Source organism: Aspergillus melleus (assembly GCF_016097325.1).
Source record: "Aspergillus melleus strain CBS 546.65 chromosome Unknown contig6, whole genome shotgun sequence".
In the NCBI taxonomy this organism is placed as follows: Eukaryota; Fungi; Ascomycota; class Eurotiomycetes; order Eurotiales; family Aspergillaceae; genus Aspergillus; species Aspergillus melleus.
This window is the reverse complement of record NW_025763375.1, coordinates 318,564-335,046: the sequence shown is the minus strand read 5'-3', so window position 1 is coordinate 335,046 and position 16,483 is coordinate 318,564. Positions and strand designations below refer to the sequence as shown.

Below are 16,483 nucleotides of genomic sequence, written 5' to 3'. Positions count from 1 at the left end.
TGAAGAATCCTTTCCATCGCTCAGCGTCTTCGTCATGTGTCCAGTCATGATGCCACGACCACCAGGCACTCTGGTTTAAAAATGGCCAGAACCAATGCGTGATCTTGAAGTAGAGGTTGGTGTAGACTTCCTCCAGCAAAGGTGGGTGGGTCCTGAAAGGAGTAAGAGGTTCGGACGATTCATTTTCTGTCCATGGAGAGTTTCCTATGCCCGCTGGCCTGGGGCACATTTCGTACGCAACTCGGGATATTAGAGGGGCCCCCAGTCGTTGTGCTCCCGGGTGAGAAGCGGCGGGGATTGAGTCAGTCCTGGGCGTCAAGGTATGGGTTGTATCGAACGGAAGAGACGAACAGGGCTCCAGAGGTGAACCTGTTTCTTGTGACACCATGCCAATATCCGTAGTCTCATCCGCTGACATAGTATCCAGGTCATTAAATGTGGGCATATGCGGAGGATCGGCGCTAGCAATATTGATTGGGTCCGTCTGGACACCAATATCCCGCACATGCATCGAGGTTCTGCAGGCTTTGTCCTTTGAACCCTCTAATTCCGCTAATCTGGCTTCGAGATGCTTCAGATATTTCAGAGAAACTGTTATATTCTCTCCGTCTTTCGATGATTTCGCGGGGAGACATTCGGTCCCTCTGCGTCTGCACTCTCCACATGTGGGCTTCGCATGGTCACATCTGCGTTTGAGGCGAAAACATCGAGCGCATGCCAACGATCTTGGAATTTTGGGACTCGAAGGCATAGATACCTTAACCTTGCGCGGAGTAACCGAACTCCAGAGAAAAGAGAAAGTCTCGATGACAGAGAAAGAGAAAGCGATAGGAGAAGCACCGAGACCCACATCGACGGGGAGTCAAGCGGGGAGTTTAGCGTCGAGTTGCTCAGATGGATCAATGTTTGAGACAGGTAAGAAGATATCATACAAGCTATTCATCAACGATCAATGAAGCCAGCACATGGTAATGTTACAGTGCAGCCATACCATACTCTCCAGGCATGAAAGGCTCAATCAATCCTTAACCCATCTCTGACTCTCTTTATCGTACCCGATAAGCTTCAAATCAACATTCAATGTCTTCAGCATGAAGTCCATAGTAAATTCCTGCGAATCTCATTAGCACCGCTACGCATCTCTCGCAAGACCAAGCAAACAAACCTCTTCCTCAATAGAATCCTCCCGTTTCTTACCCTCAACCTCCTTCCCAGGAACATCCCATTGCTCCAGCATCTCCGCCTTTCGAGACTCCAACTCCTCTTCATCGACATCAACCCCCTCGGCATCGCCACTCCCATACCACGAATTCATCTCCTCCTGCTCCCATCTTGTACTGTTATTGCGCATCTGCTCTTTCCACGCCTTCATGCCCCCAAGCCGAGCCACACGTTCCTGCGCACCCGCAAACACCTCCTCCGCTGCATCCTGACTTGCGGTTTTCCATTTCGCGATCAATTTCTCCAGCTCGGTGTCTTTATCCGAGGATTCAACCCGGAGAGCTTGTTGCGCTGTGTCTAGTTCCGAACGCAGCGCCGAAAGACGCGATTGCAGCGCTCTTTGCTGCTTCTGGAGCTCGGTGATCTCTGGGTCTAGGAGAACCGGCTTCTTAGTTGGCGTTAGATAACTGGCCGGGTTCTTCCTTTTGCGACTTCCTAGGCCCAGAGGTGACAAAGTACTAGATGATGGCGAGTTGATGGGTGCGTTGGACGCAATTGTGGTCGAGGTTGCAGGTTGCTCTTGTATCTTCTCAGCTGAATGAGCTTCTTTAATTTGATGTGCAGACGAGGAGATATGTTTTGTGATTGTGGGTGACGATGCGTCTTTGGCCTCCGTTGTCTGCGCTGGTCGACGGAGGGGAGACTTGAATGGCTTCGAAAGCGCCGAGGTTGCGTGTTCGGCGCGACGACGCTTCTCATTGAGTTTCTCGGATCCCATCGTCCAACAAATCGGCGTGTAACTTCTGTTACATCATAACAGAAGTATTAACTGATTAGCAGTCGCATGGAAGGACAAGGGTGGGCTGTCGAGAGATGAAAGCGTTGGAAAAACAGGTCGCTTATCGATAACGCGTGACAGACACCTGAGGCATCGACATAGGTTCTACTGGAAATTCAATGCAGATTCTCATAAAATACACCATGTACAAAATCATATGACTGATAAACACCAATGTAGCTCATCTAATGCCCTACGCCACCAGCTACCCATTGAGCGAATTCAGGCTCTCCAGGCCGGGGAAAGAGCCCTCGATCATTCCCATTAGCCGCAGCCGCTGGGTTCGCGCCTCCATTCTCGTTCTGCCTGTCTCGGTTCCGTTGCTGTCGCACGTATACGAGCACGCCCAATGTAACTACCAAGGCCACCATTATGAGACCTTCCAAAACAGCGTCGTCAATATCCATTTCCAAGTCGTCATAGTAGCCATCTTGGTGACGATCGTGCCGAGAATCCGCGCCCGTAGATAACAGGTCCTCTTCGTCATCCTCTGCCCTCTTGTACATCTGCGCTCGATAATTGGCCTCTTCTTCTTCATCGTTCTCAATAAAGGCTGCAACCCACTCCTTGAATGTCCGGCGAGGGCGGGGCTCTGGCATTGTGATCAGTAAGGATTCATGGGATCACAAATATGGCCAGGACTTACCATCATCTTCCTGGATAGAATTGATCTTTCCATTCGTGATACGATTCCAGTAGCTCCGCAGGCGGAGTTTGAGCAGACTCAACTTCACCGGGAGATAGGATTCGGAGCTTGTTTCGAGTGCTAGATCATAATAACGTTTTGCCATGTGGAAATCCTGGTCCACAGCAACTCCGTTTTCATGCATCCAACCAAGATTCCAATAGGCCTGCGCACTGTAGTGAGCCTCCGCGGCCGTGTGGTAGCAGGTCGAAGCTTTCTCGGCGTCCGCAGCTATGCCGCTCCCACTGAGGTAGTAGTCGCCCATTTTGATTAGAGAGTCGATGTTAGCTTGTTTAGCGGACCGAGTCCAGTATATGAGAGCCAAGGCAGCGTTCCGAAGCAAAGGCGACCGGCTCTTCTTGAGGCCAGGCAGGATGGAATCGAATGAAACCAAGGAGCGCTGTTCGTCTAGCAAAAACGCCACATTAGACTGCGCATTTTCGTAGCCTTGCTCTGCAGCCATCATGGCAGCAACAAGTGCCCGGTCTTTGTCACCGTTCTCGTATGCGGCATTAGATTCGGCAAAGGATGAATGGATCACTTCTGCCCGCTCTGCAACCATCTTATAGTATGAAGCGGCCATTCCGCAGTGCCGCTCGCGGCCGACGCCGTTGTTAGATAATTCCGCTAGATAATAGAAAGCTTCCATCCATCCCCAGCGCGCGGCCAGCTCGAAGTACCGAGTAGCGGTAGGAATGTCACCCTGGTCCAAGAATAAAGCACCGAGTCTTGTTTCGGCTGCCGGAAGGTCTTGGTCGGCGGCGGCTTTGAAATAAGAAGAGGCCTTGAATGCGTCCTGGGGAACGCCGTATCCATGAAGATACATGATCCCAAGCTGATGTTGGCAGAGTGCATCCCCGTTGCCCAATCCAAGCCTGAACCAAGAGCCCGCAGTTGCATAGTTTTGCTCCACGCCCTCACCACGGAGAAACATCAAGCCAATGTGCCCTGCCGCTTTCGCAGCTAATTTCTCGATTCCAAGAGGATGATTCGGATTCACGGATCCGTCTTTGTTCCAATACCGCTTGGTGATCTGCTTGAAGTACTTCATCGCCTTACGAAAGTTTCTAGGCAAGCCTCGGGCACCTTCGTAATGCATTTTTCCCAAACTGAATGTGGCCTTCAGCTCACCCTTCCGGGACATAAGATCCAAGTATTCCAAAACATCTTCCAAGCTAGCGTCGGTGCTGGCATGGGAATCGCGGAGCGCATTCGGTCCCGAGCTTGATACGCTGGCACCCTCACCATACACACCACCTTCTTCGTCTGCCCAGCGGAATGATTCGCGGACCATGCTTTGACCGCCTGGTGGGCCAGATCGGTAGTACTCAATTGCTTTGTCCGCCACCCGCTTGTAGAAGTACGTAGCCTCGTCGCAGTTTCTGGCGGTTCCAATTCCTGCGTGGTTCCGGTATGCGAGCGTCATCTGCGATTTCGTGTTTCCAGCTTCGGCCGCAAAGGTATGGTACAGCATCGCCTTGGCTTGGTCGCGTTCCACCCCACCACCTATCCCTGTCGCATACATAAAGCCAATCATATACTGCGCCGTATTGTTTCCGGTCAAGGACGCCAGGTTTTGGTACCAATAGAACGCCTGTTTGAAGTCCCGGGGGTGAGTGAAGTTGCCGTGGAAGTTCATTTCCGCTAGTAGAAACATCGCATCGGCATTCTGGCTCTCCTCTGCAGCTATCGTCAACTCATGCACCGCTTTGGAGAGATTCGGATGCATCTTCTGTCGAGCGGCATTTTCGGGCTGCGGTCCATTCAAGAACAGTACGCGGATAGCCTGTTGGGCATAGTGTAATCCGTATCCGATGAGACCCGATGGTTTTTCGTTCGGTGCGACGGAGATCTTAGAGTCACGAAGGATCGTAAGTGCGGCGTTTACGTGTTCTAATCGTGGATAATCGCTTGCATGTTAGTCCCGTGTGCCAATGGGTGCTGGAGCCATAAGCCAGGTCAACTCACCATTGCCCGGTTGGGCGTCAAATCCCTCTTGGGAATGTTGTTTGTGTGATTCATGAGCAGCATCTTGTGGTAAAGGAATATCGGTCTGGCCCTTAGACTCCACCACATAGGCCTGCAGTAGCACTGGTTAACAGACGAACAATGTCAGCTTCCTCATCGCGTCATCGACTCCCACCAGCAACAGCGGGCGCACTTACGGAAAACTAAGGGCAGAAAGCGCCATAACCATAGGTTCCTCATCGTGACTTCGAAATATCAGGTGAATGCAGTAATAAGCGGCACATGGCGACTCAGTCCTGAATTAGAACGTCATCGAGAGCCGATTTATGTGCCTGGTTAAGTCGGCGGGGACCGGAGAGGTCCTCTAAGTGGTCCCAAGCACGCTTGAGCGGATCGGGCCACCTGTCCAAGCGGAGGTTCATTTCACCGACTCCTTGGCGGCTGACAAACCACTCTGCCCGAAAAGTCCTGCCCTAACTGAGGTGTACTCCGATCTACATATGAGCAAGACACGATGATTCAAAGATCTTTTCATTTTTTATGTTTTTTTTATAACATTTTCATCTTCTCGGTCCATAATCCATCTGTGCAACCTGTATACAGGAAATAAAAGAAAAGAAAAAAGAAAGAAAGAAAAAAGGGCCACATCATTAATACACTCGAATAGCAATTGCCCTCCATGCAAATCCAGGGAAACAACAAAGTCCAAGCAAAAATCAACGCACCTGTCCCTGGCACATGGGGAGGGCAACTCACGCGGCTCTTCAAATTCTAAAAACGCTTGGTATTTCCATGTTCTGAAGAGAAATGAAATCATGCATCACCAGCCAACAAATTTCGGTCACAATTTCGGCCGGGGTTTTTTCAAAGACTGAAGGAAATGAATCCATGGGGCTAATAACGTGAAAAACGTACATTCAGGGGGGAAAGAAAAACGAAGGCTGCAGACGCCCAAATAGTAGAAGAAATAACCAACCAATTCCGCGCATAAGATGCAAAATGTGCTCTCTCTTTTTTTTGGTTTTGTGGTTTGAACGTTGTCCTGATATGCAGGTGGTAGTACATTGATACAGAAAAAGGAAGCCAGCTATCAAGATTTCCAGCTCACTGACGGGGTGACCTAAAGAATATGTAAGTATGCGGATTCGTTTGACCATGACGGGATGGAACTCTTACGAAGGACTGAAGCTCGGCGACGTCGGACTGTAACCAGGAGAGGCTCCTCCGGGAGAAGTCGGCGAGCCGGAAAAGTTGGGGGATGTAGGAGAATACGTCTGGGGACTCGTGGGAGACCATCCAGGCGAAGTAGGTGTGTATTTGGGAGACGTAGGTGAGGTAGGTGAGAGGTGCCGACCGGCGCCACCAATTGCAGGACTGGTAGGACTATAGCTCGGTGACGTAGGACTAAACGCAGGCGAGGCGGGACTGAAGTTTGGCGACGTCGGGCTGTAATTGGGCGACGTAGGCGAGAAGCCTGGCGAAGTTGGTGAGTATGACGGTGAGGTTGGCGACGCTTGTCCATACGCAGGAGACGTGGGCGAGTAGGCCGGCGACGTTGGTGCAAACGACGGACTGGCAGGAGAGAATCCCGGAGACGTCATGAAACGAGGGCTGGTAATACCCATGCCAGGGGACGTAGGAGAGTAGCTCGAAGTAGGTGAATAGCCAGGGGATGTCGGGTTTGCACTAAACGGACTGCTCGGGGAATAGCCGGCAGGGCTCGTGGGCGCAGGGCTGAATCCACCGAAGCCACCGCTGGGCTGGTACTCAGTAAATCCACCAGGAGTCTCAGCGCCGGCTTGGCGGATGGGAGAGAAGTTCGATTCCGGATCAGGGGTACCAATGTAAGCGTTCTCTTGCATGGGTGAGCCAGTGTCATACTGGGTTGCAGCACCATCAGAGATGATTGCGTCCTTGGCACCGATAGCGCCCATAACACCAAAGCGAGCATTGTTTGATACAACGGTGTTGAGCAAGTTCTGGTCAAGGTAGATGTCGAACTCTCCAGTACCCGCGGGTGCCATCTGTCCCAGAATCAAGTTCTCGGAAACACCGCGGCAGTCATCCAGTTCACCGAAAGCGGCCGCTTCTAACAGAATTTCCACAGTCTCTTCGAAAGAGCAGCGCATCAGTGCACCATTGTCGGCACGGTTAATACCGTGACGAGTGACAGGGGTCAGATAGCCTCGCACAGTCATGACGTCGACAAGCAACGCCAAGTGACGGTGGTTGACATACGAACCGTCAAAGGCAAGCACTTGCGTCAACTCGCGAAGAACAGCGGTACGAGCAGCCTCGATACCAAAGACCTCGAAAACCTCGATAAACTGGTTGGAGTACGTGCGAGTAGCATCGACGCCTGGAATGGCCAAAACCTCGCCGAGAGAAGAACCACTGGTTTCGAGAACCCATTCTTTGCACAGAGGATCGTTCTTGCTGGTAAACAACGAACCATCTTCGAGAACACGGATCTTGGTCTTTTCGTTGATGAACGCACGCTCGACTCCACCAACGCCTCGAAGAGTGAGGGTATCCAAGAGATGCTGCTCCAATTTCTTCAGAGTAACATCGTACTCAATGTCCTCATCGTCTTCCTCCTCCTTGTTGTCTTGAATCTGCCGGATTCGAATGACTTGCTCATCTGCGTTGTTATCACTGAAGATTACAGCGATATCCTTGGGATATGCTTGCTTAATCCTAGCTGCAACATCTTGCACAGTAAGGCCTTTGTCAAGAAGTTGCGGTCGGTTCAGAATGATACGGAGCAACCATTTCGACTGACGGGAAGAATCGTCCGTAACATCCTCAGGGATGATGAAGTAGGACTCCACCATATCCCTATCATTCTCGATGACAGTGGTTTGGATATCCGGATCATAGTAAATCTCCGTAGCTTCGGTAACGGACCGCAGGCTAGTGTGCTCAACAGCACTTCGTAGCTGCTTAGCACCCTCTTTGTCACCAGATTTGTGAGCCTCTTGATAGACAGTCATAGAAGGCGTCTTGATGTTGGTGGCGACGTTCAAAATTTCCTTCAAACGGGGAACACCAAGCGTGACGTTCTTGGATGACACACCAGCAAAGTGGAAGGTGTTAAGAGTCATTTGTGTAGCCGGTTCACCAATTGATTGGGCAGCCAAAACACCAACCATTTCACCGGGGTTGGCAGCCGCTCTAGCAAATCGACTCTCGATGGCACCAATCACATGCTGGAAGGCCAATTTGTTCAAGGAATATTCCGTGACCAGTCTGCGGAACGCAAGACGACTGCGTAGCTGCGCCTTGAACAGCAGGGTGGCGTTTTCCTGGGCTTCCTGAGAGATATCGTCGTCTCCCCGTACAATCAATAACCGATCGAGCAAAGACTGCACTTGAGGAACAACTTCCGCTGGGTGCAAGTCGCTGATTGTTCCTTCACGGATTCTGAATGTAGTCCTGGCAGTCTCGAGGATACGCTGCACGTTGATTGGAAGCTGCATCATCTCCTCGTCTTCCTTGACGACAGTCCGGAGGAAAGCCCGGTCCTTCAGAAGCCGCTCCCACTCTTCATCCAGATATCTTTGGACCTCCACATCTCCTGCAATCTCATTGGCCTGCTCCAAGACATCAGGGCCAAGGCTGCGCTCAGGGTCCATGAGATCAACACGGAAACGATCTCTGAACTTGTCATCAGAGCATTTAATGATATCGACTCGCTGGTTCTCGATGTGAGCACCATCCAGACCATCTTCTCCGTACACGAACTGGATGATATCTCCCAGACTGTTTCGAACAGTACCATCATACTTGACCATGACCTCTTCCAAGGCTTTAACCAGTTTTCGCTGGATATAACCTGTTTCAGCCGTTTTGACGGCAGTATCGATAAGACCCTCGCGACCAGCCATGGCGTGGAAGAAGAATTCAGTCGGCGTTAGACCCCGCAAATATGAATTCTCCACGAAACCACGAGATTCAGGCGAATAGTCGTCCTTCGTGAAATGGGGCAACGTACGATATTTGAAACCGAAAGGAATACGTTTGCCTTCCACGGACTGTTGACCCACGACAGCAGTCATCTGGGAGATATTGATGGTTGAACCCTTCGATCCAGACCGAGCCATTTGAATGGCATTGTTCAAATCCTTCAAACTCTTCTCTGTTTCGCTACCGGCTTCGTCACGGGCGTTGTTGAGAGCACGCGAGACCTTACTCTCGAAAGTTTCTCGCACGTTCATACCTGGCAACGCTTCAAGGGTATTCGCGGTGGCACTCTCAGTGATTTCATCGACCTCCTGCTTCCTGACACGCACACAATTTTCGATTCTCTGAATCGTGAGCGCGTCCGGAATAGTATCACCAATACCGATACTGAAACCATTGTGTAACAACCAGTAGTTGACGATGGTTTGAGCTCCGTTGAAGAAGGACACAGCAGTGCCTGGTCCATACTCATTGAAAATGGTGTGAATAACACCGCCACCGCTGGCTCCAACAGTCTTCTTGGAAAGCATTCCATACAACAACTGCCCACCATGGATCAGGACACCACCATCATTCAGAGGTGAAAACTTCTCTGAAAGAGGCGAGCTGTCCTTATCAACACGCAGAAGGTTGAGACCAGGAGGAAGAGCCATGCTGATCATCTGCTTGCCAGTCCATCTGGGCCTGGGCTTCAAGATTGCCGGAGGCGGAATGACACCATCCCAGTCAGGTACCCACATCATAATGTTCATCACTTGGTCCTTGGTCAAAAACGCATCACGACGGCAAATCTTGTATATACCACAGAGTGTGTCCTGCACGATACCCATCAGCGGCCCGTTTCGCTGTGGTGATACGATGTTGCATGGAACCAATGCAAGCTCGCTAAGTTCTGCTCGCGATTCCTCGCTCTGAGGAACGTGCAAGTTCATTTCATCACCATCGAAATCGGCGTTGTAGGGAGTCGTGACAGACAGGTTAAGTCGAAACGTTGAGTACGGCATGACACGAACGCGATGACCCATCATGGATTCCTTATGCAGGGAAGGCTGTCGATTGAAAAGAATAACGTCACCGTCCATGACGTGACGTTCAACTTTCCAACCGTAGAGTAGTTGCTGACCTCCGGCCCGTTTAGCGTGACGCAAGTCAATGCGCTCGCCGTTATCTCGGACGATGTACCGTGCTCCGGGGTGTTCATTGGGACCATTCATAACCAGATTCTGCAGCTTCTCGATGTTGTAAGGAGTAACAACCTCGGGATATGTCAGGGTTCTCGCGATACTTTTGGGAACACCGACCTCGTCCAGACTCAAGTTGGGGTCACCAGTGATAACTGTACGCGCGGAAAAGTCCACACGCTTACCCATCAAGTTCTGTCTCAGACGACCCTCCTTACCCTTTAGACGACTGCGAATAGCTTTGACAGGTCGGTTCGACTTCTGCATGGCCTTCGGTTGACCAGCAATATCGTTGTCCATGTAAGTAGCGACATGGTACTGGAGTAGCGACTCGAATTCACGCACGACGTGCTCCGGGGCACCTTCCTGCTCACAGCGCTGGACATTCTGGTTTGCGCGCACAATTTCAGCCAACTTGTAAGTCAAATCATCCTCACCACGCTGGCCACTTGTGCTACCACCCACAAGCACACTAGGACGGACAGGGGGGGGCGGGACCGGCAAGACGGTAACAATCATCCACTCCGGGCGAGCATAGTCATTGCTCAGCCCCATGATGCGAACATCTTCCTGGGAGATGGTGCGAAACACGTTCAGTGCCACTGATGGGGTGATGGTTTTCTTTTCCGGCTGTGCCATATCCATGTCATCGTCCATCATGCTCTTGTTAGGCTTCCATGTTCCAACCAAGGTGATGCCTTCTTTCCGAATCTGAGGCTGGGCATTTCCACACCCGCCATGGTTTCTCGTAGGCTTCTGGGCTTCTTTCGAAAACGGGTCGTCGTCTTCAGGTTGGTCGGCCTGACATATCAAAACATCCTTGGACAAACGCCAGATGTTGTCGAATCGTCGTTTCGGGTCTCTCATGCGAAGGGCTTCTAAGAATTTGGGGTCGGACTGGCTCTAGGTCAGCAATGCCATCTATAGTTTTGCCATCCCGTAAGGGATGACTAACCGTATTGGCTTTGATCTTTCCACAGTTGTGGCAGACCGTCTCGAGTAGCTTCTTGATCTTTGTCAAGAAACCTAAGGAACAAAAAAGCGTCAGCGCGAACACCCAAGCAAGCATATTCAGTGCTTGTCTCAAAAATGACAACATACCGATATGGAAAACTGGGGTGGCAAGTTCGATATGCCCGAAGTGTCCGGGACATTCTTTTTGGCCTTCCTCACAGGTTTCGCAGTTCCATTGCCGATCGATTGTTCCCAAGCGAGGATCATTTAGACCCTTTGTCCGAGGACGCTGCCTTTGCTCATCCTGGTGTTATCACGTTCCGTTAGCATCCCGGATGGTCTAGTGACCGGCAGACAAAGAAAGGAGACTCACCATCGTCTCCGGGTATTCCACATGTACCACACTCATCCGCTTGAGTTCCTCGGGTGCGAAGAGACCAAACTGGATCTCCTTGATGGTGCGCAAAGGCGCCTTGGAGTAAGGGAAAAACACGTTCGACATGATGAAGGTCGGTCACGGAGATGCGTTGCTCGAGAGGTAAGACGGGGGCAGGTGACGTATCGCAAAGAAACGGGCGATGCGAAAACAGTAAAACCGCGAATAATCAGTCCAAGAAGTCGATAATGTTAACTCTCAGATGTGCAAAAGCGACAGTTGAGGAGTTTGCGAAGCAGCTGGCCGGCTGAGGCCTTTGGCAGCCCTTGCCACGAGGGCGCCTGCGACCTTATCCACCGACGTCGCGAACTCGAAAAAAGGCGAAAGAAAAAAGGGCCGCGATCGATGGAGGCGAATCGTCCAACTGAAAGAGTGATATCGCGATGCGAAACGCGATGGTCGGGGGCGTTGGGCGATGGGAAAGCAGCGTGTCGAGGTGATGAAAGGGAGATGGTTGGACGTCAGGTCGGTGGTCGATGGGGCACGAGTTTTCTGAGCCGCAACCCGGCACTAGCGCGGTGGCAATTATAAGACATCAATGCCAAGACCCAAACCTTGGCAGACGGAGGTGACCGATAGCTGAGAGTCAATCAAACCCAGTAATAAGCAAAGGCGGTGGAGTCTGTTCTTCACCGTTTAGAGGCCTTCTGACCGCCCGGCAGCCCCAGGTTCCAACCTTCCAGATTTCATCAGATTCACCTGCCGACCATGAATCTCCCCGCCTGCAGGCAATCGCAGTAGCGTCCCTGTTGCACTGGATGATTGTTCTCAGCCAGTCATCCTGGCCTTCTTTCTGGGCTAGGATTCTACGGTGATCTTTCAGATTTCTCCCTTTCGTCTTCCCCTTACCTCCTTGTTACTATTCCTGTTACTTTCTTTGACGGCGCAACCTCTTTATTCGGCGCAATGAATCTGTCCCTTATTGATCCCTTTGTCCTGGCTCAGGACTACCCAGACACCCTAACAGAGAAACTGAGTATGGCTCCAGTTTTCATTTTGGAGCGCCCAACCACTAACAGGTTCAGGAAGCGGCCATGCGACGTCTTTACGCTTTAATCGCAAGGGCGACTATCTAGCCTCCGGACGAGTATGTCTTCTCACAAATACCCGCGACTCTTTTCCCACCTGCAAAATGTTGACCCATAATGTTAGGTAGACGGTACCGTGGTCATCTTCGACATAGAGACAAATGGAGTGGCGCGAAAATTACGGGGTCACACTAGACAGATCCAATCGCTCAGGTACACATTTCGCTGTCTTGTTTACGATTGCACAAAGGCTCACGTCGATATAAAGTTGGTCTAGGGATGGTCGTTATCTTTTGAGCTCCTCGCAAGATTGGAAGTGTATCCTCTGGGATCTGAAAGACGGGTCAAGGGTGCGCACTGTCCGATTCGAGGCTCCTGTGTACATTGCCGAACTACATCCTTACAACCAGTAAGTCCTTGCGACCATTGCTTTGGTACTGGCATTCAAGGTCGCATTGCGTGCTAATGGCTTCTCATCCTCTAGTTTGTTATTTGTCGCCTCTCTATTCGAGGAGCAGCCCGTACTCGTCGACGTCTCATCTCCCAAACCCATCAAGCGCATCCTTCCCTCCGCTCCGTTCCGCCCCAAGTCTGAAGAAGTTGACCCCGCCGTGGCCGCAAAACAAGCAGCCCAAGATGCAAAGCAGTCGACTTGCGTGACCATCTTCACTGCGCTAGGAAACCATATTATCGCGGGGACTTCTAAAGGCTGGATCAATATCATCGAGACTCAAACCTGCACCACCATTCACTCCTCGCGGCTCTGCAACGGCTTAGTGACTCTTATACGCCTCTCCAGTAACGGACGAGATATCCTAATCAACAGCTCCGATCGAGTCATCCGCACAATTCTCATGCCCGATCTCTCCCAGCTCGGCATCGATCTCGAACTCGCCAACATCAAACTCCAGGTCGAGCACAAATTCCAAGACGTCGTCAACCGCCTCAGCTGGAATCACGTCACCTTCTCATCCACCAGTGAATTCGTCACCGCCTCCACCTACATGAACCCCGACATCTACGTGTGGGAACGCAGCCACGGCTCTCTGGTCAAGATACTCGAAGGGCCGCGGGAAGAGCTCGGCGTCGTGGAATGGCACCCCCATCGGCCCATGGTCGTCGCCTGCGGCCTTGAGTCCGGACATATTTACACCTGGTCCATCGTGACGCCGCAGAAATGGTCCGCCCTGGCGCCTGATTTCGGTGAGGTTGAAGAAAATGTCGAGTACGTCGAGCGCGAAGACGAATTCGACGTCCATCCAGCTGAAGAAATTCACAAACGCCGTCTTGACCAGGAAGATGAGGTCCCTGATGTCCTGACCATCGACTCCCAGAAGAGCGACGCAGACGAGGAGATTGAATCCTTCCGAATGCCCGTCCTCCTCGACATCTCCGATAGCGAAAGCGAAGAGGATATCGTGGCTGTGGGGCCGGGAACCATGCGTCGACGCAGTCCTGGTGCCGGTCGTGAGTGGATGAACAACGACGGCGATAAGGACTCGACGGCCGGTGGTGGGAGAAACGGGACCGGCAGAGGGGGGAGGGAGCGGCGACGATGAACTCCCCTACCTATCTTTCTCATTCTATTCATCTGTCTTACTATGTCTTTGGGATCATCATTAGGGAAGGAAATTTGTTCTTTATCATTTAGACCGGTGGGATTTGAGTTCGGGTTGTTTTTACTTCGGTTCTTGTTGGAAGGTCATGTATGAGGTTATGAGCGTTTCTGGTGACGATTGTCATATCTTGGAAGTACCTATCTATACCCAATACCACAGTATCTTATACCTACTTCATTACAAATCATTGCGCAGAATAACTACAATCAATAAACCAATCAGGCGCCTAGGTTTATCTTTCAGAATTCGAAAATTGAATCAACTTTCACTCTGTAGCCAATATGAATTTTTATAAAGCTTTATTATAGTTTTGAGAAAAACAGGAAGAAAGAAAAAGAAGACTGGTTTGAACTATACAGCCACCAGCAAGAGATCTCAAACCTAAGATGCCAATCGATATGTATCAGATATTGACGGGGGTGCACAGGGGAATGCAGATAAGCAACTGAGACATGGTCGCGAAGATCCGTTCCATTCACCGTCTCCTGGATCTCCTGGCCATGCGGCAATGTCTAATCCCGGTAGGTGTTCTAAGGGGAGATGCGATACTTTATCCTTACATTTGCCTTCATCTATTAAGACTTCGACTTCGACTTCACAGTAACGATTACCTTTAGGATAGATGTCACCTGATGTAATCTGAAGAAAGTAGCAGCAAAGTTTGATGGGATGCAGCAGCACTGGCATGGCGTATGCAATGTGGACGGTCGTCGCGGCATAACTTGCAATTGCAATATCGCCATTCCCGAAGGAGGATGAAACAGAGTATGAACAGAGGACTGTTCGGGTTTCCAGTGGCGGTCGTGCTAACTTTCGGCATGACCGCCACCGTCATTTCGAGGATCATGGTGCGGCAGGGGACAATAATTGCGCGAATACGCATTCAATTGCCCCAGCGCATATGAGAGGCAAGACCCGGGTGCAGAATCGCTTCCAAGAAGCAATGGATCGATCTCCAGCCGCAGTGATCTACACTGCTCACCCAGGAGCGGAGAAAAATGATCGGGAGGGAAGTGAAATACTTTATCTCATCGACTCGTCAAACCAGTGTCCTGGCGCGAGTATTGACACTGGCGTATCCTGACCGATGTCTGTCTGTCTCGCGCGGCTTGTAATTTGACGATCAGTTGTTCAGAGGTTTCCGCGCCTGATATATGTGTAGAATGTTGTAGGCGTGGATTTCCTTGTTAAAGGCTTCTGATTTCACGTCGGCAGCAATACGCTGGATTTTATCCAAATCCCAACCAAAGACTCGGCTAAACGGAGCCAGGCTGAGAGACTCGATGCTCTCCGAGATGGCCAAGTTGTACCACCGAGCAACCTTCCTCTCGTGTTCATCCTGGTGCCATGGGTTCAAGGGTAGCCCCACCATTTGGTGGTCAATTTCCGTAAACCCGGCCTCCTGGAGGTCTCTGATGGTATCGCGAGAGTTGTGGGCTATTGGGCGCATGGTGTCTTGCGTAGCCTGTTTCAAAAGTTGGTACCATTGGCGCAAAGCCAGCCCTTCCAACGGGCTGTCGTCACATCGGGGTTCGAAATCGATTTCCACCTGCTCGAACCAGGCCCCCGGTCGTAGATGGGAAAATATTCTCCGATACAGGTTCGGCCAACCTAGCACGCTACCACAGCCCATCTGCAGATGGATGAGGTCCCAGGAATCCTCGCCCAGGGTCCAGCGGCTCTCGAAATCGAAGGGCGCGTAGAATTCGCAGTTAGGCGGCTTATTAGGCGGTTGTATAGGAGCAAGGTCTACGCCCACGACAAATCCTTCGGGGTATTTGTTGGCCACGTCAATCGACCAGATCCCAGTCCCGCATCCCAGGTCCAAGAACCGGCCATCTCTCGGATGAGGAGCATAGATCAACCCATCCGAGACACGCGCCACGGTGAACAATTTGTGGAAGATATCAAGGCGATCCTGTTCCTGCTCATCGCAAGGCAGCTGGTAGACTCCTCGGCGAAAACCGTGGTAGGTGCGTCCGTTCTCTTCATGGAAAGGTTGTTTCTCGGAACTCCTATATAGGCAAACAAGACGATCAGGGATCGCACATTAGCCGTCCAATGATACCAAGCTTACTTATATTAATTTGGAGGGTTGCGGGGGGAAACGGCAAGTGGGGGATGCGATCCCAAGGCAAGACTGTAAGGAAATCAGAGAGAAATACTTGCTATAAGTAGAGTTCATGCTCGGTGACCCATTGCGATTCCAAGAGCTATAGCCAGACGCTTCCTCCCTCGCAGTATCCCTATCGGTTATCACATAGATGTCCATTGCGTCCGAATTATTTCTCGAGCGGCTCGCATCCGTCGTTTGGGAGTAGAAGTGATTCTGAGATGGTGAGGCCATCGGAAGAGGTCGCTGTTCGACTTGACCGTTCCCAAACATCACGGAGTGCACAAAACGAGATTTTGTCGGGAAAGAAACAGTCTCGCTTGTTTACAGGGAGGTGGGGGATGGTGCCCGGAAGAGAAGGTGGCGGGCTGATGTCAGTATCGCGGAAGTCGGTGGAGCAGGTATATGGAATCTGGACCAGGCGACAGGCAGAACATAGAGCAGGACAACTCGTGGGAGTGCAAAGAAGAGGTAGAATCGAGCATAAATCCCGAGAATGGTCCGGTGGTACTGGACTGCGAAATGATACTGTTTGCC

The 16,483-nt window shown here is 51.2% G+C and overlaps 6 protein-coding genes across 6 annotated transcripts; 1 reads left to right on the top strand and 5 right to left on the bottom strand.

Annotated features, from left to right (window-relative positions):
• Positions 1-1,018: 1,018 nt before the first annotated feature.
• LDX57_009892 (putative DNA repair protein Dds20/Mei5) lies at positions 1,019-1,939 on the bottom strand (the record flags this gene model as incomplete). The annotated part of the gene is made up of 2 exons (XM_046091634.1): positions 1,019-1,111; positions 1,166-1,939. The coding sequence occupies 2 exons, from the start codon at positions 1,937-1,939 to the stop codon at positions 1,019-1,021; spliced, it is 867 nt and encodes a 288-aa protein (XP_045947611.1).
• A 171-nt stretch (positions 1,940-2,110) lies between these two features.
• On the bottom strand, positions 2,111-5,000 carry HRD3 (ubiquitin ligase complex subunit HRD3). The gene is made up of 4 exons (XM_046091633.1): positions 4,850-5,000; positions 4,653-4,775; positions 2,646-4,577; positions 2,111-2,591 (listed from the first exon to the last, which is right to left on the bottom strand). Exons 1-4 carry the CDS (start codon positions 4,890-4,892, stop codon positions 2,185-2,187), a joined length of 2,505 nt encoding a protein of 834 aa, XP_045947610.1. The 5' UTR covers positions 4,893-5,000; the 3' UTR covers positions 2,111-2,184.
• Positions 5,001-5,033: 33 nt separating this feature from the next.
• RPO21_2 (DNA-directed RNA polymerase II core subunit rpo21) lies at positions 5,034-10,663 on the bottom strand (the record flags this gene model as incomplete). Its single annotated transcript, XM_046091632.1, has 2 exons — positions 5,034-5,772; positions 5,829-10,663. The coding sequence occupies 2 exons, from the start codon at positions 10,661-10,663 to the stop codon at positions 5,757-5,759; spliced, it is 4,851 nt and encodes a 1,616-aa protein (XP_045947609.1). The 3' UTR covers positions 5,034-5,756.
• A 427-nt stretch (positions 10,664-11,090) lies between these two features.
• Positions 11,091-11,252, bottom strand: RPO21_1 (DNA-directed RNA polymerase II core subunit rpo21; the record flags this gene model as incomplete). Its single annotated transcript, XM_046091631.1, has 1 exon — positions 11,091-11,252. One exon carries the CDS (start codon positions 11,250-11,252, stop codon positions 11,091-11,093), a length of 162 nt encoding a protein of 53 aa, XP_045947608.1.
• Positions 11,253-12,092: 840 nt separating this feature from the next.
• On the top strand, positions 12,093-13,773 carry SWD1 (Set1-mediated histone H3-K4 methylation subunit Swd1; the record flags this gene model as incomplete). Its single annotated transcript, XM_046091630.1, has 5 exons — positions 12,093-12,162; positions 12,212-12,273; positions 12,339-12,427; positions 12,483-12,623; positions 12,699-13,773. 5 exons carry the CDS (start codon positions 12,093-12,095, stop codon positions 13,771-13,773), a joined length of 1,437 nt encoding a protein of 478 aa, XP_045947607.1.
• A 1,183-nt stretch (positions 13,774-14,956) lies between these two features.
• Positions 14,957-16,105, bottom strand: LDX57_009887 (class I SAM-dependent methyltransferase; the record flags this gene model as incomplete). The annotated part of the gene is made up of 2 exons (XM_046091629.1): positions 14,957-15,848; positions 15,999-16,105. The coding sequence occupies 2 exons, from the start codon at positions 16,103-16,105 to the stop codon at positions 14,957-14,959; spliced, it is 999 nt and encodes a 332-aa protein (XP_045947606.1).
• Positions 16,106-16,483: the final 378 nt, after the last annotated feature.